Source organism: Myodes glareolus, chromosome 10, assembly GCF_982192425.1.
Source record: "Myodes glareolus chromosome 10, mMyoGla1.1, whole genome shotgun sequence".
Classification (NCBI taxonomy): Eukaryota; Metazoa; Chordata; class Mammalia; order Rodentia; family Cricetidae; genus Myodes; species Myodes glareolus.
Window position 1 is genome coordinate 34,885,920 of NC_142035.1, and position 27,409 is coordinate 34,913,328.

At 43.6% G+C, this 27,409-nt stretch overlaps 1 protein-coding gene across 2 annotated transcripts in view; it reads right to left on the reverse strand.

The window, feature by feature from the left end:
* The window catches only part of Pcsk2 (proprotein convertase subtilisin/kexin type 2), a 237,146-nt gene that overhangs the window by 41,801 nt on the left and 167,936 nt on the right, over positions 1 to 27,409 (reverse strand). For both annotated transcript variants that reach the window (XM_048455476.3, XM_085696810.2), the window contains one exon: positions 344 to 420. In XM_048455476.3, coding sequence (XP_048311433.3) covers positions 344 to 420 — 77 coding nt within the window. The remainder of the gene's footprint in view (positions 1 to 343; positions 421 to 27,409) is intronic.

Below are 27,409 nucleotides of genomic sequence, written 5' to 3' on the forward strand. Positions count from 1 at the left end.
CAGAATAGCTTTAATAGGACAAGTGAACTCTTTTAAATCACTGTAGTAAGTTGAGAAAAGCTTTCTTCTTGCTGCCTTTTCTTATCCATAATAGGTTAGATTGACAAACCATTTCTAGTTCAATGGAACAAGATGATAATCAAATAATAATTCTTGAAGGCCACTGTAATACTAAAAATCCAAGGATCTAGAAATGGAGCCACTATGAAGAACATACATAATAACATACATAATATCATACAATGTTGATATGATTTTGCTGGTGACACTCAAGCCCTAAACAAAACAGAGCAAAATCAACCCCAAAGGCTAACAGTAAAGATGTTCTCGAGGCTCAGCTTACCTGTTGAACCAGTCATCTGTGTATCGTGGGTAGGGATAGGGGTCGTTGCTGCTGAAGTCATAACTTGCGTCAGAGTTCTGAAAGACACAAGGGATCTCAGGTCAGTAAAGCTGTAAACACATAGAGGGGGCTGGAGCCTTAAACACACCATCCTGGAAGTGTGTCTCCTCCTTGGAGGGTGTGTTAATGCTCTGCATTTTTGCCTTTTGCACATATTTTTATTTATTATATATATTTTATTTTCATATATTGCAATCTGTGAGGGCCAGCCCTTGAAAAATTGTGACAGACTTACATGTGTCCTTAGAGCCTGTGACTCCTATTTTAAGCCTTCAAGGACTCAGCAAATGCTAGTCCAGGGTTCTCCAGGACAACTTCATTTTAAGCTGGGGTACCTCCTGTGTGTTAGCAGGCTCCACCTAGAATCCAGGGCTTGTGCTATGCATCTTTGGTGCTTTCGTTCACTGATGGCCAGAACACTCTAGTTCTTGTGTCCTAAGTGAGAGAGCTGTTAGCGTTTAGTTTCTGCTTTATGTGGAAGGCTTACGTCCATATGGTCCATATGGCCATTTCTCGTGGCCTACTTAAGGCCTGCCTCCTTTCCCAGCATATGTGCTAACTTTGTTCCCATGTCTCCTCCCATGTGTACAACTAATCTCATTTATTGTCTTTGTAAATGCCATGGAGAGTTTAATGTGTGTCAGAGACTTAGATGAGGATTAACAGCACAGTGCTGGCGTCCCTGCTCTTTGGTGCGGGAGAATTATCTGTATTCTATCAATCATGTATTTTTAATAAAACGCTGATTGGCCAGGCAGGAAGTATAGGCGGGTCAACCAGACAGGAAGTAGAGGCGGAGTAATGAGAATAGGATAAGGCTAGGGAGGAGAAGGGTTCCTCTGCCACTCCTGTGCAGACCACCGAAGAGGCAACATGTAAGCTGTCACACTGAGAAAGGTACTGAGCCCATGTGGCTAACATAGATAAGGATAATGGGGTAATATATGTTATAAGAGTTAACAAGAAGCCTGACCTAATGGACCAATCAGTTTATAACCTTATGGAGTCCTGTGTGTGATTTTCCTTGGGACTTGCTGGCTTGTTGGGGTACTGGGCGGGACAGAAACCCCAACAAGCTGGCCCACATACTACAGCTCTTATGCATCTCAGAGCTTAATTGGAGGAACAATCAACCAAACGACTGAACAAATAAATATGTCAATGTAAAGTTTTATAATTATGTACATACCCTATAACAACTAGGAGTATGAAATTCTGTCATCCTACAACTTCCTTTCTCCACTGTGGGATTTTTGTCAAATAGATCAATCGTGTACTATACTCAACCATCTTTAAGTGATTTTATACACGTACTTAGGTTTCTATTTGGTTTGTCTTATTTTTTACCTGTACTGTGCAATGCCTACTATTACTGAGTGAATAATCCTCTCCTTTCCCATTGCCTCTGCAGCCTTTCCAAGAAGGCTGGTCTGTGAAAATTAATTTCTTTATTGGTTCTTCTTTTTGGGTTTTGCAAAGAAGACTACAGATGGCTTTTTGAGTCACTTTGGGTTAGGAAAGATATTTCATTCCTTCTTTAGTGGTCCTGAGATATTTTTGGAAGTTGTGTGTACTCCTTTATGTGGTAAACAAAATACTTCAGTATGTGACACACATTAATTTGAAAAGCTAATGTATCAGTGTTGTCATGTTTTGGGAAGGATATTGAATTATTCCAATTATTTTTGTTTTGATTTGTTGGATGCAAAGGACTACTAGACACCATTGATTACAACGATCAGAACTATAGTACAGGTTGAGTACCCAGAATCTCCAGCTATGGAATATGTAATTCCAACATAGGATGCTATTTGAGAACTGATGATATGTCAAAAGTAGAAGTAAATTTTACATCTGACCTCACTTTCATGGTTAAAATGTAGATGTGTTGAGCATATTGTATCAAATTTCCTTATGATCAATTCTCAAGGTGAGAATAAAACATAGGTGACTTTCTGGTGCGGGACAATTCTGTATTCTGTCAATTATGTTTTAAATAAATGCTGATTGGTCAGTAGCCAGGCAGGAAGTATAGGCTGGGCAACTAGACAGGAAGTAGAGGCAGAGCAAGGAGAACAGGAGTATTCTGGGAAGAAAGAAGCTCTCTCTGCAGTCCTGTCCAGACACCGAAGCAGCAGGATGTGACCTGCCCCGCTGAAAAAGGTACTGAGCCATGTGGCTAACATATACTAGAATAATGGGCTAATGAAAGTTATAAGAGTTAACAAGAAGCTTGAGCTAATGGGCCAATCAGTTTATAACTTATGGAGACCTCTGTGTGATTTTCTTTGGAGCTAAACAGCTGTGGGACCTGGTGGGAGGACAGAAACCCCCAACAAGCAAGGCCCCCCATGTTACAACTTTCATGTGCAGAGTTGGGTCCCATCTCCTGAACGTCTCAAGTATATGTAACTAGTCTCAAATAAAAGGCAGTCTCAATCCCAAATACTTGTGGTTTTACGCATTTCAAATGAGGGATATTCAACTCATATTAATTTATTTAAATAAATATTAGTTTGAGCATTCTCACACTCAACCTTTGAGTCCCTTATATAAGTCTTTTCCTTTTTTCCAGAATCTAGGTCTTTTCTGTGATGGTTAATCGTCATTGTCAGCTTGACTGGATTTAGAATCTTTTAGGAGACACACATGTGGATGTCTTTATTAGGTCATTCCTAGAGAAGTTTAGCTGAGGATAGACAACCTACCCCAGTGATGGCTGAGGGTTCTTGACTGGATTAAAAGAGAAAAAAGGAGAAAGAACGCAGATCAAGATCCTTTATCTCCCTCTGCTTCCTGACTGCGGATACAGTGTGACCAGCTGCCTCATGATCCTACTTTCACAGTGAGCCACCATCACCAGCAGAAATTCCCCCACCATAAGGATTGTGTCTTCAGACTGTAAGCCCAAACAACCCTTTGTCATAGTAATGAGACACGTAACAAACATCTCATGAAACTCCAGTCTTTAGTGGCAAGTCTCCTGTCTGCCTTGGCTGCAGTGGTGAGTAAGTCCCCAGATCTAGGCCCCACTCCCAGCCACACACAGGCTTAAATCCCAAAGAAACTTTAGGACTTGCAAAGTTTCAGTTTTTGTCTGATCTATAGTCTTTGTTTCTGGGCCAACCTGCCCTCTCAGAGCTGACATTTCTCCCCCTTGACTTTCTTTGAGATGTTCGTATTTCAGTTCTTTTTAAGAAAACTATTTTGAAAACACTTATCTGTCTTCCTAAAGTATGTTGTTACTCTTAAATTTCACTGAAATTTTTAGTAATTGAGCATTCTTATGTGGAGTGAGTAGGTCAGGGCAGGAATACTGAGAGAAATATAAGTATATATGTATAAATATATACGTATAAATACATATGAGAATATTTATAAAACATATATTTATAAAAATATAAAAATAATAAAACTGTAAGTATAAATATAAATACGTATTTTTTTTCTTTTCTTTTAGGCTTCAGAGTTGATATTAAGACTTAAGCAACAGTTTGCTAAGCCTGGTTGGTTTCTCTATAGAAACGATCCAAATTCTCTGGTCTAGACTAAGCTGTCAATGGCACCCAGCACGATTAGCATTTGTGAGGTCCTTAGAGTGAGCCTAAGTGGTACCTCTTTCTTCTGTGCTGTGTTCTTGGAGTGGGGTGGGTACAGGCTGGAATGGCAACTTGACACAGGGCTCAGCTCATTCTATGACAGGGTCATGGGTTAAAGACTATAAAAGTTCTGGGAGGTACCTCCTCTTACGGTACCAGGTCAGTCCTGCCCTTTACATCACTGGCACCCCCATCTCAGAGAAAGAAAGAGCAGAATATTCTTGAGATTAGTGAGACCCAACTATCCAGGACGTTCTGGTGATCAGGACAATGAGGACCCAGGGTTTGGGCAGGAGTTTCATGAACTGACTGCTGACGTCTGGGGAAAGACTTGGGGACAATGATGCGAGCCAGTACCATGACTCTTACCTCCCCTCCTCCTTCACACTGAGCTCGTGTCTGAAGCTGGGACAGAGAGGACTGGGGTACAGCTGAGGTGACCAAGACCGGAACTTAGCTCCATTAGAGGAAAACAGATTCTTTTCACTTAAAAAAGATTGACCTTTTGCTTTTGTTTATATGTTTATGCCTGAGTGAATTTATGTGCACAGTTTATGTGCAGGTGCCTACCGAGACCAGAGGGCATGAGATCTAGTGACTTGGAATTACAGGCAATTGTGAGCCTGGGTGTGGGTTCTGGGAACCAAACCCATTTTCCACAAAAGCCATAATCACTTGTAACCAGGAAGCCCTCTCTCCAACCCCTTCTGTGCTCGCTGCCTAAAGGACCGTGCACTCTCCACTCTGTCCTTTCTGGCACGCATACTCCATCTAACTTTGGGGTTGAGGTCTTTTGACTCCAATTCCTGACTCTTGGATGCTGTCATAAGAAAGGTAAGAATTAGAGGGAAGGCCTGAGAAATTCTGAAAACCTTGAAACTAAAATGTCTTGATTCCTGTGGGCACTTTTAGAAAAAGAAGGAAGACCTTGCATTGTCAGGGGTCAGATTTTCCCCAAAACAGATGGTAGTTTAGCTATCTGTTAGACCAAGTAGTTTTGTGGGTTTTTTTCATAATTAATTTGATGACTAAGCCTTAGGTCCTTGGGTAAGAGTCTATGCTGAACATTAAAGAAGGCCAACAGGGGGTGTTTTAGGACTGTTAAGTTTTCAGGCCCCAAATCTAATGGTTTATAGCAAGAAAGGAAAAAAGCAATACCGTCAAAGGTTCTGTTTATGCTTTAATAGGCAAACTGAATCACTGATCGACTTGAACGACAATGTGCCTGCTGTAAAATTAACTGTGTACAAGAAGTTAAACTGGTCTGGAATTATATTGAACTTTCCTACGGCAGCCATAGAAAACACTCGAGAGGCCTTGACACCGGTCAATCGAACACTCTGATTACTTCAGATTTAGCTAGGCACTCGCTTAGATTTTTGTGACTTCTTCATAAAATACATCGTTATCTTTTCTTGCTTTAGAAAATACGAGTTGTTTGGCAAATATAACTTAATCTTCCATGATTCAGGATCGTGGTGACTCAGCCGTCATTAAGAACTTGAACTATCATTGTGCCGTCACCCAGGTGGGGAAAGACTGGGCTGAGTCCAGGGTGACCTCAGGGCTTCCCTAGAAGTCATGTCTGGGAGAAACTTGAGAATGCAGTTCCTTTTCTCTTCTCAAAGTTCATTGCAGGGAGTGGGGGTGGGGGGGTGGGTAGACGCCTCTGATGTTTCCGGTAATTTAATAACCGAAGACTGAGTTTCTGAATATTTGAATACCTAGAAAGCGAGACTTACTTTACTCTTAGCAATATGGTTCAGTAATTTGAGTTCCAGCCAGTGTTAGCCTCATGTTCTCGTCACACAGAGGGTCAACACGCGCACAGACCTTTGGAAGGACAGGGGAGGCACTCAGTCTCACAGTCTCCTCTTTGTCTTTCTCAGACCCGGAGCTATATTTGTGTGGCCATCCAAGGTGCAGGCTGACCAAAGGCACACTTCAGACGCTAGGGCCAGTATCCCTGGGGCCAGCCTGGGAGGAAGATGGGGGCTCTGGAACTCAGGGACCACCGTGTTCACTGCCTTCATGTTACGGCGAAGCTACTGAAGGCTGAAGACAGATGTTACGAGAAGCTTAAGTTGTCATGTCCACAGATAAGACCCCATCCTAGGGTTCATAATTCCCTAAAGGCATTGGCTAAAGGGATGGAGATCCCACAGATAGGTCCATCTTCCCCTCAAAGCTAGACTTGAGTGCTTCAGGGCCCAGGAGATCCTTCTGGTCAAGCTGCCTGAGACTCTTCAGCCTTCAGGTAGCAGTCTAGCGTAGAAGGAAGCAGTGCCAAAGTCTTGGATCTGGACTAGGGTTGGCCCAGAAGAGGAAAATGCAAGGGCAGATGGACTGCAGCTTGTTCAATAACCTCTTCCTGCCGCCCCCGACCTCACAGAAGAATGTAGTTTTATTTACTTATTATGAAAAAATTGTGTGCAATGTTAACGAATAGCTTTTACATATCCATTTGTAAAGGCGATGAGCGTTTGTTTGGGTTTCATTTTCTCAATTACTTCAGCCTTTAGCTCTTTAACTCCTTGGTGTCTGGATTGCAGTCCCGAGGCTGGGCTTCAGTCAGTCTGTTTCTGCCTGCCTTCTTCACCCAGGACTGTTGCTAAGGTTCCTGTTGCCAGAGGCTCCTCCGCTCCAGGATGTGGTCCATCAGGCAAGTCGTCAATGTAGCAAAAGACACAGCAGCTGGACAAGCGCTAACAATATTCACATAACTCTTCCTTTAAGCTTAACTTCGGTTAAAGCCCTTTCTTCACTGATAGTAAGAGACAACCACACACCTCTAAATGGCTCCTGTAAAGCAAATGTGCAAGCACCAAAAAATGTTTCCATCATAGCTTTCGAGGAAGCGTTCGTCTTTTCGGGCGAACTTTCAGCAACACAAGCAACAGACTGGAATCCACTTATGTCTTTTTCTCCCAGAGTCCAGACAAATATTGGACAAATCCAGGTCTGGTAGATTAAGGATTAACGGCAACATCCAACAATGCCCTATGTGACTGTAGCATTTCTTGGTAGTGGTACTAACTGCTAACTAACCTGTGGCAACAATTATGGCTCTTTCCCATTAGGATAGCGGTTTCTTCTAGAAATCTCACACATTAGGTCCAGGGTCCCATGTTGTTGAAGTTGCTACCTTCCTGTCTGTGCAATGCTTCACTTCATAATTTTAAGCCCTTCCTTTTTGAATTACAAAAATTTGGCCCACAGCTGGCTCATTTTGTAAATACAGTGTTATTGCAATAGCTAACTCCCCTCCTCCCAAATTGCCTGTGATTGTTTTTCACAATAAACAGAAGAATTAAGTAATGGTGTGCAGGCATTCAAAGCCTTTCTTGGAAAGCGTTTCTGGGACCTTGACCCATGTTCGATGCCATTTGTGTTCCCAGGCTCTGATAGCCTATACTCTGAAGTCTCACACAGATCTTGTCTTCCTGGGTAACCCCTTTGGCTCCTGGACCTCTGGCCCACATCTGTGCTCGCTAGGTGGGGCATGGATGCTAAAAAGGAATCGGAATCAAACAAATCTAATGACATTGTGAGGCATTTATTGCTTATTCATCTCCTGTCTCATGTCTACCACTGTTGAGGCTAGTCGCTGAGGCCACAAACTGGGACCAGCTGAAGGATCTTTGGGCTAGGGTGCGGGGGGCACCAATTTGGTAGCCTGGAGCTATTTCTTTTCACAAATACCCTGTTTGCTCTCAAGGTCAGAGCATTGCTCTAGGCAGAAGGCATATGGAAGCCACTGCTCAGGGGAGATGGGTACATGGTACATGTAGTCTGCATACAGGTCTCAGCCACCTTACTACAAAAAACGTTTTTTGAGCATGTCAGAAATGTATATAATAGAACATGATACTATTTACCCCGAATTCTTCTTACATCTCCCCCAAACTCCCCTAAGAAGTGGTAACACAGTAGCACTTTGACCATAACAGGCTAGGGTACCAGCTGCCATGTTTAATCTGGGCACCCGCTGAAGTGATGACATAGATCAGGTTTTCTTTTTTGAGTACCAAGGGACAAATCTGTAGTTTGGCCCTAAACTGAGGAGATGGCTATTTAGATTAGGGCTGCGATATACAGCTGGGCAAGACATGCCTGGCCTAAGGGGTACAACTGGGGCTGCAGCTGTGTTGGGGGCACGTCAGAAAGGGGGCCTGCCACCTTCTCATCCAGCCGCCCAGATGAGCACCTTTTCAGATTTGTTTGCTGCTTCACAGTTTCCAGCTGTTGAAGAGTTTGCGCTTCAGACTCAATGCAAGCGCATTAGGTATGAGCTGGGGTATCAGTCACAACAAGAAATAGGTCTACGTTGCTGTAGTTCCACGAGTCTGGACCTCAGAGAAGTCAGACGAGGGAGATAAGATGTCTCCAGTGACATACAGTTCAAGACTTACGGAATGTCTCAAGCAATAGGTGTGGACGACTTGGGGGAGCGGGTGACGTGTGATTAATTGCCGACACACAGCCAAGCTGCAGGCATTCAGAAGAAGAAACGCCATGCTTGTCCCTTTGTTCTGGATTGCTTCTTTCCCTGAAGGCATTTAACCGAATCGCCCAGCTAGGAGCTGTGTAGCCGTATTAGCTGAAATCGCGCTGTGCTCATGGGCTAATGAAAGAGAAATGAGCTTCCCCAGATAGGCTTTACACTGCAACCATATTGCCCCAGCACAAAGCTTATCTATATGGAAACTGAGCAACCAAATAGCCCAGTCCATTAGTGCCTAAAGAATTTTGCTACTGCGCCTACTTGCATCTAATATGGTCATGGCTGAACGTTCCCAACTGTGCCTGCTTGGATTTTCCTCAAATAATTCTCCCACATGCGCTGGTTTAATGATAATGTTCAGCTCACTTTTGACTGAAGCCAACATTAAAGGGATTTATGTCTAGATTATGCCTGGTTATAAAACTTAATGAAATTTAACATTTCTCTAGCACTCCAAAAATTAAAAAAAAAAAAACTAGAAGAAAAAGGGGATGTGCAGTCAGAAGTCTGCAATCTTCCTTCGAGGTGCTTCAGGTCTCCAAGGTCATTTGCTTTCTCTCTCTCACAACACTCTGGTGGCAGATTTGACATCTCCTCTCACCATGTCTGGTCTTGGAAATTCTAGCTACTTCTCTAGTTCCTGACCTAGAATCGAGATACTAGGAATGATGCAGCCTAACAGCGAGGACACCCGAGTGTCGGCATGCCTCAAGCCACAGAACTGCGCCTGGACTGCTTGCATTTTCCAAAGCTGTTGAGCAGATCCTCGCTCTGATACTGGACACCACCCTTATCAGAAGGATTGGTGGAGGCATCAGGCTCTGAATCTAGGAGGAGATCGTGATAATAATAATAGTAATGATGAAAATTTCTAAAGGTCAACACACAGTGCCCTAAACTAACAGCATCTTAATTGTTTTTAGAAGAATAGAACATTTTTTTTTCCTTAGATATTTTTCCAAAGCCCATGGAGTCCACGTAGAGGGAAGGGTGGTCAGTTGCTCACAGAAATAGCCAAGGTAGCAACTTGGAGTCCCTTTTATGATGACCACTGCCTGTCTACGTCTCCTTGGCATGTCTTCGGATCTTAGATGGCCTGTGATGCATATATTAGTTTAGACTGAAGCGGATACCCTTACACACATTTGTGTATATGTGCATGCATGTGTGTATGTGTATATATGTATGTGTGTATGGTGTGTTTGTGTGTGTATGTGTTTTCCATGTATGCATGTGGGAAAGCCAGAGAACAATCTTGGACTGTGTTCCTTGGGTGTTGCCTTTTTCTTTTGAGGTGGCAGTGTATGGAGGATGGTGAGGTAGTGTCCCTCTCGCGCTGGCCTGGAACTCACAGGTAGCCTAGAAGCCTGAGTTCTGTCTGTGTCCACCGCCCCAGCACTGGGATTACAGGCATACCCCACTGCGCTGTCTTTCCTTACACAGACTCTGGGTGTTGAACTTAGGTTTTCTGCTTGCTTGCCAGTACTCTGCCACCTGAGCTCTCCCGGTTCTGCCATGCAGGCGAGTGTTCCTGGGGTGAACCCTCGGAGGCTGCTACTTATTGGAATTCAACTTCTAGAGCCCACTCTAAGCCAGACTTTAAGATTTGGTGGGGAAAAGCATGCAATTTTATTTTAACTAGTCACCGCTTCAAATGGAGCATGTCCTTATTCATACGTCTATATCAAGTCTGGTTGTAAAACTTAATGAGATTTAGCTTTCCTCCGGCACTCCAAACAAATATTATGGTCAGAAATTTGTTTGAAATCTTTCTCCTTCTCTATATGTGGAGTGAAAGTTATGGTGAGCCGAGCAGTTTCTTGACATTGCCACTCAAGTAATTTCAATATTTGACAACTATGAGCTAGTTATTGGTCTTTCTTGGTGCTCCTTTAAGCAATCATATGTTGAGATGAAATCTCAAATGTGTTGGTAAGAATGGTTGTTTTGGGGGCGGGTGGGGTCATGAGGGTGAGGCCCTTGCAAGTGGGATTAGCGCCCTTTTAATCCCCCCCAGCTTGTTTGTGCCCCACCACAGGAGGATGGTACAAGAAGGACTAGGTCCTCACAGACACTGGATGTTCTGGCTCCTTGATCTTGGACTTGCAGCTTTCTGAACTGTGAATAATTAACCTCTGTTGCCTAGAAATTACCCACTCTGAGATACTTTGTTATAGCAGGCAAAATAACCAAAGAAACTTGGTTGTTCTATGTGTTTTAAGTATTTAAAAAAGACCTTGAAAATGAAGGTCATGAGCATTTTGTTGGTTGTACACCTTGGTGCAATTCCTTTGAAGAGAAAATCGGCAATTATCCATCAAGATAAAAAATGAAGTATTTGACCTAATAATCTATCCCTAAGATCCTAAAAGTATACTTGCATATTTACATGTATTTATGTAAGTTACATATTTAATTAAATACTATATATTTAAATGTATTCAAGACATTTATGAGTATAATGTCAAAAGACTAAAAGGATCCCAAATAACCAAGACTGTGGATGAGTTAAATAAATTATAGTTCACTAAGATGCAAAACTCTGTACCTCTGGCAAACGATGAAGTACAAGGCTTACAACGAACTCATTCCCAAGAAATGCCGTTCAGTAAAAATGGCAACATGCAGAGTAGAATGCATAATGGGCTTTCATTTAGATGGAAGAGAGGCATATATGGTAAATTCATAGACTACTTAGAATACATAGAATGTAAAGAAGCACAAAGGCCTTTTTATAGCACCTCGCCTCTGCAGAGAGGCATGTGTCTGGGATGGAAGACATGGCTTTCACTGTATAGCCTTCCAAGTGTACATGTTTGTCTTAACAGCAACAGGTAATGCCCAGTGCTACACTATCATCTCATGCAAAAGGCTCTTCCAAGCGTTCTGTGTGTACTGGTTTTTCACACGATGCTCTGACTTGAGCAGCACTCATTGTCACTCCCGTGCTGAGAGCACAGACACCGAGCCATGGAGAAGTTGAACGGTTGCCAGAGGTCACGCGGAGGCTAAAGGGGAAAGCAAGGGTTGGGAGGGTGCAGTCTGGTTCCCAGACCTCTTCTTCTTCCACCACAATCCTTGTTTCTTCGTATTGGAGTCATAACCATTGCATTCTACTGCGATGCTTGAAAGAGAAGAGCAGATCTCCATCCAATGAGAAAGAAGGACTTAGAGTCTTTACTCTCTGGAGCAGTGACAAATCATTCTGTTCCAACCCAGACTGAGCAGATAAGTTAATTTCCTCACCTGCACGCAGGCAAGTGTGTACTGTTCGCACTTGCAGGGGTCTTACACTCATGACCCCAGTTATTCAAATCACACCAAGACAGGCTTTACAAGAGCTGGGGACATGAGTCTCTTCCTTTACAAGGTCCATTCATCATTCTTTAACTGCATAGACTATGCAGGCAAGCATTGGCAGAAGAAACATCCCGCTTCGGTCCTCTGATGGTGTTCCCTGACAGTCAACTCCGCTGTGCCAGGGTTGCTTTTCTATTTGAAATAGTGATTTGTAGTTTCCCTTTAAGTCACACCCGTCTCATGTTAAGAAGTGAGTCAATGAGAGGAAGCATACCAGGTAAATGTTATCACCAGTCACAAAAATTGCAGCGAGGGTTGATAGATGGCTGAGAAGTCCTGGAAGAAAGTCATGGAAGAAATGCACAGCTCTGGCTCCCCTGTTATCAGCAAAGTAAGCTTTAAATGTGGCCCTGGAATTACCTATCTCACAAGAGATTTGGGAAGGAATGGAAAAGATATTTTGTCCTTAGCTGTCCACACTGGGGCTTGCTATGCTGACAGCAATGATATCAGTCTTTTCCATCCTGAAAGGCTGTTGGTCTTCAGGGGTCCTCTTCCCATTGACACATGCATCCAGCGACTTGCTTATGTGACTGTGACAGACATTCATGAAATACCTGATACTTTTCAGACATTGTGCAATGGCAAGTCACTATTAACCCATAACGAGCCCTTGGCTAGGCTGTTTACTAAACCTCAGGATGTCAAAACCAGCTGCGAAAGTTTTAATTGAGTCTGTGGTTGTCACTTGGCTGTGATTCCTAGCTCAGGCGACATGAGTAGAGTCACTCAGAGCTGGAGAGATGTTTCAGCCATTGAAAGGTAGCAAGACATCAACAAAATCACCCGGAGGACTTTTAGAAACATGAATGCTGGGGGATGGGAAGGTAGGTCAGTGGTTAAGAGTTCTTACAGCAGCCCTGGCTAATGTGAGGTTGATGGCAAAGAAAAGATATGGGACTTTGAAAATCAGAGTCTGGCTGTGGTAACTTCATGGGAGAGTTAGAACAGGGTCACCTAGGGTGACTTCAGGGATGCTTTGAGCCTTTGGGACAGAAGAGAGGTTGGAGCTGAGCTGAGCATCCCTGCTGCTATGGAACTGGCAGGCTGCAAGGTGCAGGGGCAGTGAGGAGCTGGCTCACCAGGCCATTCTTGGCTGGTTCTCAGAGTCCCGCAAAGTCTTACGTCAGCAAGCACATAAATTAACACCAAGACCGTGGAGACTCAGCTCAGAGAGGAGAACTGCAGGGTGACGTGGCAGCCATGGCCTCAATTTGTCTTGTCAAGGTGGTGAGATATGAGTCAATTTGTGCTCCCTTCTCTCTAACTGGGCTTTCATCCATGTCGTGGGTATCTCTAGCATGGCCCCCTGGTGGGAGTTCTGCCTGTTTTGAGTGGCAGGTGAGGTCAAGGACACTACTTTGGAATCCAGACGTCCCAGGAGAGATGGAGTGACTAGTTTATGCCTTCCCCACCTCGATGATTATACAACTTCAATGTCGCCTGCCTCCTTCTTTGCGGCCCTAAAAATAGCAAAGTTGAGTTCACTGATAGCTGAGTCACCTCTTCCAGGGGGCTGTCCTGGGCAAGTATCATTTATTAGGGATTTCATTTTAAACACACTTTATAGAATGTTTTCGTTCTCCTGTCAAAACCACAGCTATGTGGATATAAACATATCAGCCAGGGATCTGTTGTTGAGATACGCACACATCGATGTGTCAGATATGAACATCTGTGTGGATACGTCTGACCAGATCCATCTCCCTTGAGCCTCAGAACAGGTTTGGGACTTGAACATTGTAATCCCCATCTCACAGGTCAGAAAACAGAGGTTCAGTGAGGCTGTGGGGTCTGCTCAAGGTTTTTCGGCTAGAAGTGGCTGGAGAATGCTAGACCTGAGAGGGCCTCTGATTCAGACACAGTCACTCTTCAGCACGCTGAGTGACTTCTGCAGTGCATTTTGATGATAAAGGGAAGCGGAGAAAAAATCTTCAGCCTACAAGACCTTGCTACGCCCTGCTACCTCCTTGTGGGGAGCAGCAACGTCAAGACTTAAAACGTGTTAAACGGCAGCGGGATGAGGACTAACCACAGGGCGCCTCAGAGCTTTGAGTTCTGCCGACTTTCATATCCATAACAAATTGGACTCAAAGATGCACCCGCAGTCTTCTCTCCTCTGTCCTCGTAGTTTTCACAGTTAGTCTATGCTCTTCCGAGTCTTTAGGAGGGACAGACTTCCAAAGAGAACAGAGGCCACGACCTTGGGGACAAGTGGAAAGGAAGCACAAGGCAGCCCATAAACACAGTGGTGTTGACAGCCGTGGGAAAGCTAAGGGGACTGGTTCCCTTTCCTGAAGAAGCTGAGATTTACCTTTGTGTGGGACCAATTTTAGGTTCCCTGCTAATGTGAAATGTGGCCAGAAAAGAGAGAAGTGATCCCCAACTGTTCCGGAGAAAGATTAAATGTGTTCCCATTTCCCTTCACAGCGATTCATCATTTTAATTGGTTTTGATGCCAAAAACTTTGACAGCATTTGCTGATGGGAATCCAACTTCATAATTCATAAACTATGGAGAAGTGATTACAGCCTTCGTTTGGAGGCTGTGCACATACTTTATTAAGTTGCTACAAGATGGGACGTTAGATCCACATTAATCACACCATCTCCTCATGCTCTGGATTCTAGCAGGTGAATTATGTACCGTAGTCTCCCTGGGACCGAAGTGTTCAGGCCTAGTCTCTTGGAAGATGACAGGCTCCCGACTCTGGCATTTGCTCCCATCCCCACGGCCACCAGTGTTCTCAGCACTTTTAAGACCCAGGAGGGAACCTCTGCCCTCCAGGTGCTCAACCACTCCCGTTCAAGATCATCTCAGCATCTTCTCAAGTGTTCTAGAACCCAAAGCCCTGTGCATACCACGGAGGCCAATGATGCATTCGCTGCCCTCTGTTTCTTTCTTTCTCCGGCACCAGCGCCTTTCCCTGGGGTCTGCAAAAGCCTTCTGTCCAGCCCGAGCTTGTGTGTGATTTGCTTTTGGAGTTAGACAGAACAATATAAGCATGCTTCTCAGAGATTTAAAATGGTTGATATGCTTGATATTTAACTTTTCATTACTTGTACTTTTATACAATTAAAATGTTGATACCAAAATGGCAAAACCACTTTGCTAGACCGGTATAATTCCTTATTGTTGTCTAAATCTCAGTCTTATTGGCACATATCAGTGTAGCTACCACCCCTCATTAAAGAAGCCTCCTTATGGCAAGTGGAGACCATTACAGAAAAACACAACTGAACACAATGTAGAGACCAGAGATTGTGTGTGTATGTGTGTGTGTGTGGGGGGGGGGCACGTCCCCACCGGATACATCGACATCACTGTTCCTGCATCTATGGCTCAGGGAATATTGCAGAAGAGGGGGCCCGAAAGATTTTAAGAGCCAGAACATTGGGAAATCTCCCGTGGAAGTCTCTTCCAGAAACAACTGCATAAACAAGACTGGAGTAACAGCAACATCAGTGGAATGTGAAAGCGGAAGGGAGAAAATTTCACGGTGTGTCACCCATAGACAAGGAACTGCAGGCAATTAAGGTCTGATGGGAGGAGAATTAGCTTCTCTCAGGAATGTGTTGTCCAACACAGAGTGGTCAGCCTTGAAATCTCTCTCTCTCTCTCTCTCTCTCTCTCTCTCTCTCTCTCTTTCTCTCTCTCTCTCACACACACACACACACACACTCAACAGGATATGAGTCTGTTTATATCTCTTTGCACACACACACAATGCATACATTTATATATGTATTTAACAATAATCAAAGGAAAAGAGGCTATCAACTTCAGAATGGGAGCATGGGAAGGGATTGAGTAAGGGTAGGAAGGAAAGGCTGGAGGTAGGAAAGATAAGAGAGAGAAAGTGATATTAAAATGATATCTCTAAACCTCCTTTAGTCTATTTCTTTATTTTGGACACAGGGTCCTTCTATGTATCTCAGGCTGGTCCAGCATGAGCTAGGTGCCCTAGGCTGTTCTCCAGCTACACAATTCTGCCTCTCCCCCTGAGGGCTGGCACTACATAGCTGACTCAGTGGACTCTGCTCCAGTTTCCTTTGCTCAGATGTCGGCATTATACCCCTATCATTTATACCATGTGCATATTTTAATTATGTCCTGCTATTGTTATTTTAGAAAAATAGTTGTTTCCAGGCTCTGGCTATTATGAATAACGCTGCTATGAACGTAGTTGAGCACATGTCCTTGTGGTATGGTTAAGCATCCTTTGGGTATATACCCCAAAGTGGTATTACTTGAGGTAGATTGTTTACTAATTTTTCAAGAAATCACCATACTGATTTCCAAAACAGTTGTACTAGTTTGCACTCCCACCAGCAATGCAGGAGTGTTTCCCTTACCCCACATCCTCTCCAGTATAAGTTATCATCAGCGTTTTTGACCTTGGTCATTCTGACAGGCATAAGATGGAATCTCAGAGATGTTTTGATTTTCGTTTCTCTGATGGTTAAGGATGATGAGCATTTCTTAGGTGTCTTTCAGCCATTTGAGACTCGTCTGTCAAGAGTTCTCTGTTTAGGTCTGTACCCCATTTTTTAAAAATTGGATTAGTTGTTCTTTTGATGTCAAATTTCTTGAGTTCTTTGTATATTTTGGAGCTCATCCCTCTGTCTGATGTGAGGTTGGTGAAGAGGAAAGAGGTGCAATTTAAAAATCTTCCTTTGAAGAGAAATTGTCATGAGTTCAAGTGTATCAGGGACTGTATGGCTATGATAATTTAAGCTTTTCAAAATTTATAAAAATAATTATTTTAGCTTTCTGGTTATAGATGCTCTAGCAGCCTTTCTCTCAGATATCAGGCCAGACCTCACCTCGTGCAGCTCTTTCTCTGGGGCAGAGCTGACAGTAAAACTTACTGCGCTGTAGATGTGTGCTGTGGTCTGCAAGATGAAGTTTATGGCCCTACTTAGTACTTGCCTCCACGTGACCCGGCACATAGCCCAGGCTAGACCATGTGATCTGAAGCCTTCTTACCCCCCTACCCCCAAATCCAGTAAGAGTCAGAAATCTGCTTTATTCTCAGGAACAGAAGGGTCTCTTCTTCCTGAAATCTCCCATCATGCTCCTGGGGCTGGCAGCTCTCCCAGTGAAGTTCATCTTTAGACCCGAAGGCCTGCCCACCCATTCAGGACCCATCTTCTGATGAATGCCTTTTTGAAGAGTGGGCTCGCACCAGCTCCTTTCCCTGAACTCACATTTAACTCACAAAATCTGGGAATATAATCTTACGTTCTAAATGCACACCTAACATCCAAATGTGGAAACTGTATATATTTTCAAAAGATGAAGTGGAAAAATAGCTATAATTTCATTTAAACTTATTTCTGTTTTTAAAGAAAATCTCAAGAATTATTTGCTTAAGAAATATTTATGAAGCTTTTAAGATAGAGTTGATGAGGGGACATGAAAGAAAACGAAGTATCTTGACTTAGATTGATAAGACACAGGGGGAATAAGTTCAAGCACCCATTGACTGAAGGTGTCGGAAGACACAGCCTGAGTTCCTTATCCGATACTGGAGACACAGCTGGATGGGTGCCAACAGGGCACAAAGGAGATGGTTTTATTTATTTTTTATTTTTTGGGGGGACAAGCTTTCTTGACCTCTAGAAAATCAGGCTCTTTTGGTCTTCAAATACTTGAGGGACGGTGACATTTTCTAAAGATTGAGTAACAGTTGTGTTACCATAAGAAATCTTAGTTTCCCATAAAAACAAAGAGGTTTTATTTCTAATTGTGCAAGCTGGATGTTGTCCAAATGTCCCAGACTGGAGACTGGTGGAGCAAATCATGGCACAGCACACAGTGGAATGTCAGACAGCCACCAAAAAGATTAAGTGACCGATATCACCAACCACACGAATTAACCACACATACACCGAAAGGACAGTCGTCCCTGTGACTTTCTAGAAAAGAACACTGTAGAGGATGCTCGTGGATCTGTGGTTGTTAGTGATGGGGGAAAGGGTTGGCAAGAAAGGGAGCATCAGAGCATTTGGGGGGACAAGCTGAAAGGAACATTTGGCTTTTTTTTTTATTGTGGTGTTTCTCATCATCGCTGCTGATCTGGACTGACCTCATTTCTCATCTCTTTCAGAGCAAAATGGGAAGGGACTCTCTTGAGATGACTATGAAATATCCAAAGAATATCTTGAGGAGGGAATTAAAATGAAAATTGTGTAGCTTCATAATTAAAATCGCACATGCTCTTTGACCCAGCCATTTCACACGCAGGAATCTTGTTCTAATTCGGCCGTCACACACGCTTGTGAACATCCTCTATGCAAGTCGTTCACATTTATACTGCAAAGCTTTAGAGGAAACCCAAGACACCAATCACTATGGGCTCCTTAAATAAACTATGGTGTATCCATACTGCAGGAGAGAATATGCTGTTATATAGAAGAAGAGGAGGCATGATGATGTGAGGTACCATGGGACTCTGGTTTAAGAAAGAGAAAAATCTAGAAGGATTCATACAGAGCTGCCTTGGTAACCAAACTGGAAAGCAAGTGAGGTTTACAGGGGAGGAAGAAGTGAAGAAGAGATGAAGGAAATTGTAGGTCTTTGTCAATTATTCTTCTGTGAGTACTAATCACAGTGAATAAGCATTGAATTCTATGTTAAAAGACAAATATGGAAAAACTCGGCAGAAGGATACTTTCCTAAGAATTCAGTAATGATGCTCGGACCTTGGCAGTGTGCACAGGGACAAAGGCTCTATGATCTCTCATTTCTATGCTTATAGAGGTCTGGGGAAATGGATGAGGGGGCATTTCACTGGTGGTCAGTGGGAAGGCTGAGACTTGAGGTTCCTGGGGCTGGAACAGGTTCTCTCTTCCAACCTCGGCACATTCACAGGGCATTTTCAGTAGTGACCGATCTCTGAATTGGCTCTATTACTAACAATTACTTTGAAGGTCTCTTTTTTGTAGGTGTAATTTAAGCATAGTAGACTGTATGATTATCAAGGCGGCTGGATGCATACAAAGTGGATGCATTCATGCACAATCACAGTCAAGCAAGACTTTCGTCCCCTTGGAAAATTTGTTCACCATGGAATACACTTTTTGGTACATCTCTAGGTGTCTCTGGCAACCACCATGTTGATCCCTACAGTGTGTAGTCCTACTGGTTTAGAATACCTTGTAGACGGCAGCAAGTGTGTATGCGTTCCTTCGGCGTTTGCCTCTTTAGCTAACATAATGCTTTGCCATTGCCCATTTGTTGTTTCCATATTTTTTTATTTTGCTGTGAGACAGTATTCTGGGGTATGAACTTATCATTCACCAGTCTTATTTACCTATTCTCTTCCTGATGGACATTCCAAGTCTTCCATTTTTGCTAATACAAGTGGATGCCTTCCTACGAGTATGTGTTTCTGTTGCTGATGGGTACATGTTTGGGAGTTGTGTGTGTGAGTTAGAGTTGATAGGAAGCTGTTAAACTCTTTCCCTGGAGGACACTGCAGCATGGACATTTGTACCATCAAGGTTTGGGGTAGCAGACAGGTTTGGCTGTCTTTAATATCTGCTCCTAGGTGAGCCTGCAGGGGTTTGGCTTTAGAGGAAGGATCACAGAAGGGTTCATCAGCAGTAAGGCCTAAGTGAGCCCTTACTTACTCTGGTCCCCATGCCACCTTACACTGTAGATAAGTGCCTGGAGCTGCAGAGTCTAAGAAGTACCCTGTCTTACTTTTCTATGACAAAACACCGTGACTAAGGCAAACTTATCAAAGAAAGCATTCGATCTGAGGGCTCATGGCTCTAGAGAGTTAGAGCCCATGACCATTATGGCGGGAGTATGGCATTAGGCCTAAAGACATGGTGCTGGAGCGGTAGCTGAGAAATTACATGTTAAAACAACAACCATGAAAGAGAGAGAGCCAACTGGGGATAGCAAGGGCTTTCAAAACTTCAGAGCCCACCCTCAGCGACACACGTCCCCTGACAAAACTACTAATTCTACCCAAGTAGTTCTACCAACTGGGGTCCAAGCATTCAAATAATAATCCTGTGGGGGTCCATTCTTATTCAAACTACATTCCAAATCCAGAGAATACATTGTTATTGCTTCCATGTGCCCAGGAGCACTTGTCTTTCCAGATTCAGCCTGTTGGCAGTTCACTTGAGTGTCTCTACCATTCTTTCCCAATATCAACCAGTGGGTATGAGCCCATGACCCTGACCCATGCTATTCCTTCCAAGGTCTTCTTTGGTTCTTGGCACACCCAACTAAGCGTTTTCCAGGATGGGGTGTGCTATCCCCACCATGGGCTGCACACAGAGGACCCCAGGCATATGGCGCATCTACTTTTATTAGCATCCTCTCCACATGGCACGTGAGGTCGTCAACTATGAAGGCAACACACAGCTTTCAAATGACCTGCTAAGGTGAAACAGCATGTCGAGTGAAAATGGTTACATAAATAAAAGCACAGTGGGTTACAAAATCCAGGTTTGATCTCATGTTTAGAAAAGCCTCAACTCGTACAATTCCTCATTAGCCGCTAAAAGATGCTCCAAGTGACTTGGTTGATGATGATAATCACAAGAGATTTACTAAGCTCCTGCTGTCACTCTGACTATAATGAGCCTCCAAGTAGATGTGGGTCCCTGCTTGGGATCCAACATCAATGTCATGGTTGCTAAATATATACCCACCAAAATCTTTGTAATATCCAACACTCCATGGTGTGTGGAGGATGTTAGCATCCAATTAGTCCCGGAGCAGCGCTGCATGCTTTCTGATTAAGGTCATAAATGCTACTCAGAGCTCTCTGTGGACCAGCTTAGGTCCTATTGATGTTGAGTGAGGCATCCAGTGTGCTGCTCATCCCGAGTCTGTCTTCCATTGAGGAGACCCCTTCAGGATCCAGTGCCTGGCTGACCATCTTCCTAATGAGACTGGTACTATTGGACAACATCTTCATCTGCTCTATTTGGAGATATTGGTCCTGCTTCTATCATATCATTTTAAGTGCTGAGTGCTCCTGAGGACATTTTTTTTAAGAGGAAGAGGTTTATGATTGATTGCATCATTTCCCCCCCATGTTTATTTAGGTCAGAATAGCTCTCCAGAAAGGAAATTTTCTCCTTACTGGCCACATTGAGAACAGAGCCACACAGTGCTCTGTTAGTGCAAGGTACCACCCCCCTCAGCCTGAGGGGAACATGCTAGAACTTATTTCGAGTTTGGTTAAGATTTTTAGGTATTTTATTTAAATCATTGTAAAATCATGACGTATAATTTACTTTCTTAGCTATTCTCAGTGCTAAATTCAGTAGTGTTTAGATACATCAGTGTGGGGCTTGAGACATGGGTCAGTGAATGAAAGCACCGACTGCTCTTCCAGAGGAACTGGGTTCAATTTCCAGCACCCACATGGAAGTTAATAACTGTTTGTACCTAAAACTCCAGGGAATCCAATATGCTCTTCTGGACTCCAAAGGTGCCAAGTATACTGGATGTGCAGACATACAAGCATTCAAAGCACCCACATAAATTAAAAAGGAAAAAAAAATGTAAGCTACTGTGGGTCTATTATACAAGTTTCTTCAAGTGCCCTTCCCGATTCTAAGAATGTGGTTACTCCTGATAACTCATGTAAATGGGTGGGTATGCCTTTTGAGATTGGCTTATCTCACTAAGCATAATGTCTCCAGGTTCACCCACACTGTAGCCTCTCAGGGTTCCTTCCCCCTTAAAGCTCTGAGGTGTTCCAGTGTAATGTTGCCTTTTGCTCCTCTGTTTCCATGCTTATCAACCCTTTAGTTGCTTCTTTGTCTTGGTTATGGTGAAGAAGGCTCTTATGGACACAGGCGTGCATTTTAACCTTTTAAATATTTATGGTACATCATCTTTTAGGATTGCCTTTCTTTTATAATATGTACAGTAAGTGATTATGGTAGCAATACACATCCTGTGTAAAAAAATAGCCACGCAGTTACTGGAAGAGCTCACAGATAGGTGTGTGAGTAGGGCATTTAGAACCCATGGACTTTGTAGTTTGGCAGGCGCTGTTGGACAACCATTCAGAACCTCTTGCTTTAAGCATTTTGGTGCACATTGACTCAACTTGCGTGAGACTGCATTTTCTCTGGGCCTCTGGAGCCCATCTGCTTGGGACTGTAGCAGCCTAGAGGATAGGCCGTCGCCCCTCTTCCATCCTGTTACTTGGCTGTTACTTGAAGGCTGGTGGGAGTGGGTATATCAATGGCTCGTGTGGGAGAATTATCTGTATTCTGTCAATTATGTTTTAAATAAATGCTGATTGGCCAGGCAGGAAGTATAGGTGGGTCAACCAGACAGGAAGTAGAGGCGGGGCAATGAGAACAGGAGAATTCTGGGAAGGAGGAAGCCCATTCCTCTGAGTCCTGCCCAGATCACCGAAGAAGCAGGAAGTGACCTGCCCCACTGAGAAAGGCACTGAACCATGTGACTAACATAGATAAGAAAAATGAGTTAATATAAGTCTAAGAGCTAATAAGAAGCCTGAGCTAATAGGTCAAATCAGTTTATAATTTATGGAGTCCTCTATGTGATTTTCTTTGGGGCTTGCTGGCTATAGGAACTGAACAGGATAGAAACCCCAACAAGTCAGCCCTCATGTTACAAATGCCCACAATTTTGCTTCATCCATTCTAACCTGTGTCTTAGGAATGTCAGTTACCAACGAGCTACAGCTGCCCACAGTGAGACTTGCATGGCCCAGTACAGCCCCACCTTCCCTATTCATTGCTATGCTTCCTGGGACTAAGTCTAAATAACATGCTGCCCTATGGCTCTGCCCCTTGGGACCAGCTTCAGGGAACTTGAAATGACAATGGCATGTGAATACAAAACTTTTTGAAGTCATTTAGCTACTGTGGTGAGTGCAAAGATGGGGTTTGCTTTATCAAGAGCAGATTTAAACAGATTTGAAATACTTGGTCATCATATCCTTACAAAAGCAATCCAGCTTTTGCTTCTTAATCTGGGATTTTATTGGAAAGGATGAGCGTTTTGTACCAACAAGCGAGTTCTGTCCCTGAGACATGTATAGCTTCGCACCAATTGCCATCCAGCCAGAGACTGGTCCAGCTAGAGACTGGACTCACTCTGTGCTCTCTGGACTTATGTATTCAGTAAAGCCTGTTTCTGTGTTTTGATCCATGACTGATCAGATCATCAGGTTTCAGCAGGTCCTTCCTTCCTTCCTTCCTTCCTTCCTTCCTTCCTTCCTTCCTTCCTTCCTTCCTTCCTCCCTTCCTCCCTTCCTGCCTTCCTTCCTTTTTTTCTTTCTTTTTGTTTGTTTTTGGAGACAGGGTTTCTCTTTAGCTTTGGTGCCTGTCCTGGAACTAGCTCTTGTAGACCAGGCTGACCTTGAACTCACAGAGATCCACCTGCCTCTGCCTCCTGAGTGCTGGGATTAAAAGCGTGCGCTACCACTGCCCAGCTAAGCAGACCTTTCCTTGAAGGATCAAGTAGCAAAAGTCTCAGGCTTTGCAGACTGCATGGTCTCTGTCACAATTGGCCTTTACGACACGAAAGTAGGCATCGCCAATAAGTAAATAGGCTGGCTGGTCATATAGCTCAGTGGTAGAATGCTTGTTTAGTGTGCGCAAGGCCCTGGGCTTGCTGTTGAACTCTAAAAAAACAAAGAAAAATGAGGGTGGCTGTTTTACACACAATTTTAGTTTTTATAAAGCCAGTGGACAGTGTTTGGATGGGATTTGTCAACCCCCCAGGCTAGATTACAGAGCACAGAAAGGCCTCCTTTTCTCTGTTTAATGGTACTACTTCATGCTGTGTAAATAGGAAATCATTTATTTTTAAGTGCTATTTTGTTAGTTAAATACAGTTTTCAGTTTTTTTTCTTTTTTTTAAAAGTTGCCATCCATATATATAGTTTATATTGTTACTCTTTTTTTTTTAAATATTTATTTACTTATTGTGTATACAATATTCTGTCTGTGTGTATGCCTGCAGGCCAGAAGAGGGCACCAGACCCCATTACAGGTGGTTGTGAGCCACCATGTGGTTGCTGGGAATTGAACTCGGGACCTTTGGAAGAGCAGGCAATGCTCTTAACCTCTGAGCCATCTCTCCAGCCCCCAGTTTTTTTTTTCTTTTTAGACCCAAAGGACTTGCTAGTCCTGGGATATTCTGCTAACATTTGTCTTCCTCTTAATAAACGTACTATGCTGCCATGCATGGTGGACACTGATCATAACACATAGTGACACACACAGACAAGACTTTCCCCCCAATATGAAAATGAAACCATGCATTTTTCATTGTGTCAATATCAATTATTTGTAATTTGGCATTCAATATTATTTTCTATATTAATTTCAACACAATGGAGTGAGTCTAATTTGGAATGATAAAATTCATTTGCATTTAGATTGATATTTTAAGCACTCCCTCTGAGGAACTGATAGCATCTATGATTGTAATTATAAACATTGTTTCTAAGGCAGGTTTGTTTTCCCTTGGCAAGATCTGTAAATACGTGCATGGATTTTCACATTGATCGTGAGGACACCAAAATGCCCAGTTTCTGCCGAGTCCTGTGAGTTGAGTTCCTCTGTCTGGGAATTCCCTTCTACTGGGAACAGAAAATAAAGGAAGCCTTTTAGCTAAGAGCAAACCCACGTATATCTTTTAGTTTTCAAAATCGTTTGACTACTGATCTTACTATAGAAGCAACCCTGGTTATTTTTCAGCCTGAGAAGGCAAGCCTTGGAAATCAAGCTGTAATTGCACTAACAAGTTGAAAGCAATGAGAAATGCACTCCTACTCCCTTCTCTAGTTCTTCTGGTTTGTTTGGGGCTGAACAAGGCAGTCCTGCTGAGGGGGGGGATCATTTATTCCTCTGTAGCAGGTCATAAAGAAATGCAACAGTTCTGTCCCACGAGGAAACATGAGAACACAATCGTTTCTGGATTGGAGGATGCTGGGTAGGACAGACAACAGGTTCTCTTTTGCAGTGAGTTGCTGGTGGTGATTCAGGTGTAAATAAATAATTCCTGCTATCAGCACAGCAAAAGGAGGAACTATGAGAGAGAAAGCATTGTGTCTTAGTTACGGTCCATGGTTGTGATGAGATGACCAAGGCAACTATAGGAGTTGTTTATTCTGGGATAAACATGATCCAGAGGGATAAGACAACATGATGGTGGAGGGGAGGTAGCAGGTGTCGGGTGGCTGGAGCATCTGAGGGCTCACATCTTGAACCACAAGTTTGAGGTTACTGAAGTTTCCAAACTCGTCCCCAATCACCCACCTCCTCCAACAAGGCCACACCTCCTAATCCTTCCCCAACAGTTCTACCAACCGAGGAGGACCAAGTATTCAAATCTATGAACCTATGGGGCCCATTATCATTCAAACTACCGCACATGGCCAGAAGAAAGGGGACAGGTAAAAGAAAGAGTTTTTAATACCTGTGGTGAGTCCTTATCAATTGCTTCCTCTGCCCTGGCTACCTGCTATGTGGAAGATAACAAGGGGAATGAATCTGACAGCTCAGATGACTGATGCTCCAATGGGTAGGCACCCCCAACTTCATCCTTCCCTCCCACAAAGAAAGCACTCACATAACTACAGACTGTGTGAAGATCTGGGAAGTGATTAATCAGGCTATGTACTTAAATTGAGATGGCCCAAACAGTGGAGGAAACTGAGGCAGAGTTGCACATGTCTCAGATGAAGCAGCAGGAAGAGGATGGGAAAGGCCATGGAAGCCAGGCCCTCCTTTGTCTCACAGGGAAGGAGAAAGATGTTAGTTTAAGGGCAGGGGAGTCACTAGGAAGGTTTAAATACGGAAGTGACAAGGCTTTCTTTCATTTCTGGTTGTTTGGGGGCAGCAAGGGTTCAAAGAGTGAAAGCAAGATGCTTTTGTGGATGTGAGTGATGTTGGCTCGGTCCAGGATGCTTCGGATAGAACCAGAGAAGTGACTATGGAGGAGAGAGAGGGTGTGTTGGCTGGAGGAAGGGAGGAGGAAGAGACTCGGGTGTTTGGGGGGCTCTTCACTGTGTTGTTGGCAGTGGCATTTGCAGAAGTGGGGTGACTGGAGAAGGGTCAGGTTGAATGAAGGCGGAGACAGATGGTGAGCTGTGTAAGGGCAGATCACCAACCTCTCCATCTTCAGATTTCTGTTTGTGACAGATGAACAAGAAAGTGCCCATGTCGGAGGTACAGCTCAGGCACAGGACTTTTGCCTGCACAAACCACATATGTATTTGGTATAAGCTGCAGAGTAAATGTAATAATGCATGTACCATACAGGGCCAGAACACTGTAAATAGCCACATTGCATATCCTGGTTGCTCAGGAGGAAGCAAGAGCAGTAAAAGGGATGACTCTTCAGGGGCTAAAGTATCAACAGTCGAAGGAAGGGAGCAGAGATGCAAACACAGTGTGGACCTTGGATTCTGTTGAGTCACCATCAGCTCTATAAGAAGGGAGATGGACTTGTGAATTAAAGAACTCTCCAACCAAACTGTCGCGTCAGACAGGATAATCGTGCCTGCCTGTCTGTGATTAGCTGGTGTGGTCTTGAACCATGCTGTTATCCACAGAGAATGTGTAAGGTGCCTGGTAAGGATTCCGTCAAGGTACTTCCTGGACCAAATGATTCAGTATCGATCTGATCAACATTGCTGACACTTGTGCAGGGCCTGTGGACTCTGCACTGTGCCTCTAAAGGAGGGAAGAAGAGTGGAGGAAGGGAGGTAGGGGAGAAGATGAAGAGGTGGTGGAAGAGGAGACGATACCAGGCAGGTCCAGCATTTTGTACCAGAACAGTTTCATATCTTTAACACTCTGGAGAATTCAACTGATTTGTTCTTCACTCCCTACATCCAGAAGTAAACGAAGCCATGTCCCTTCCTTAAACCCACCTGGTGGTTCTCTTTCCCTATGAGGCCAAGGATGGCCTAACTTTAGCGGCCTTTTCAACCTTTTTCTAATAATCTAAGATCTGTCAGATTCTTCCACTGGTTTTCCCATTGCTCTCTTGAGCTAGGCTTTTACTATGTAGCTCAGGCTAGCCCGGAACTCATGACAATTCTCTTGGTGCTGAGATTACAGGTGTAAGCCATGATGCTTCGCTTCAACTGATATGTATTTTTGATAGATCAACAAAACCTGGTATTCATACATGAAATATGTATAATTATCCTCTCCCTTTGACTCTGAAGGTAGTCCTAGTCTTGGGAAAGGCAACCTTCACTGTTTTAGAGACGGGGCAACTGAGGACCATTAAACAGTGCTTTTTTCCCTTGTAGCAATTCTAGGGGAGACTTCAAACATTCAGAATGTCTTAGACGTACGCCAAACTGCATATTTAAAAACCTGGCAATGTTAGCTCTATAAAACACAAGCCCTCTCTCTCTGTAGCTTAATAAAAACATCTCCCACGCACTGTAACAATCTCATTCTTCCACCCAGCAGATCCTGTATTGTGCAGAGGGTATGTACAGGCTCCATGGGAAGCACAGACCTCACACGATACCCATGTCTATGTTAAAGAACACTG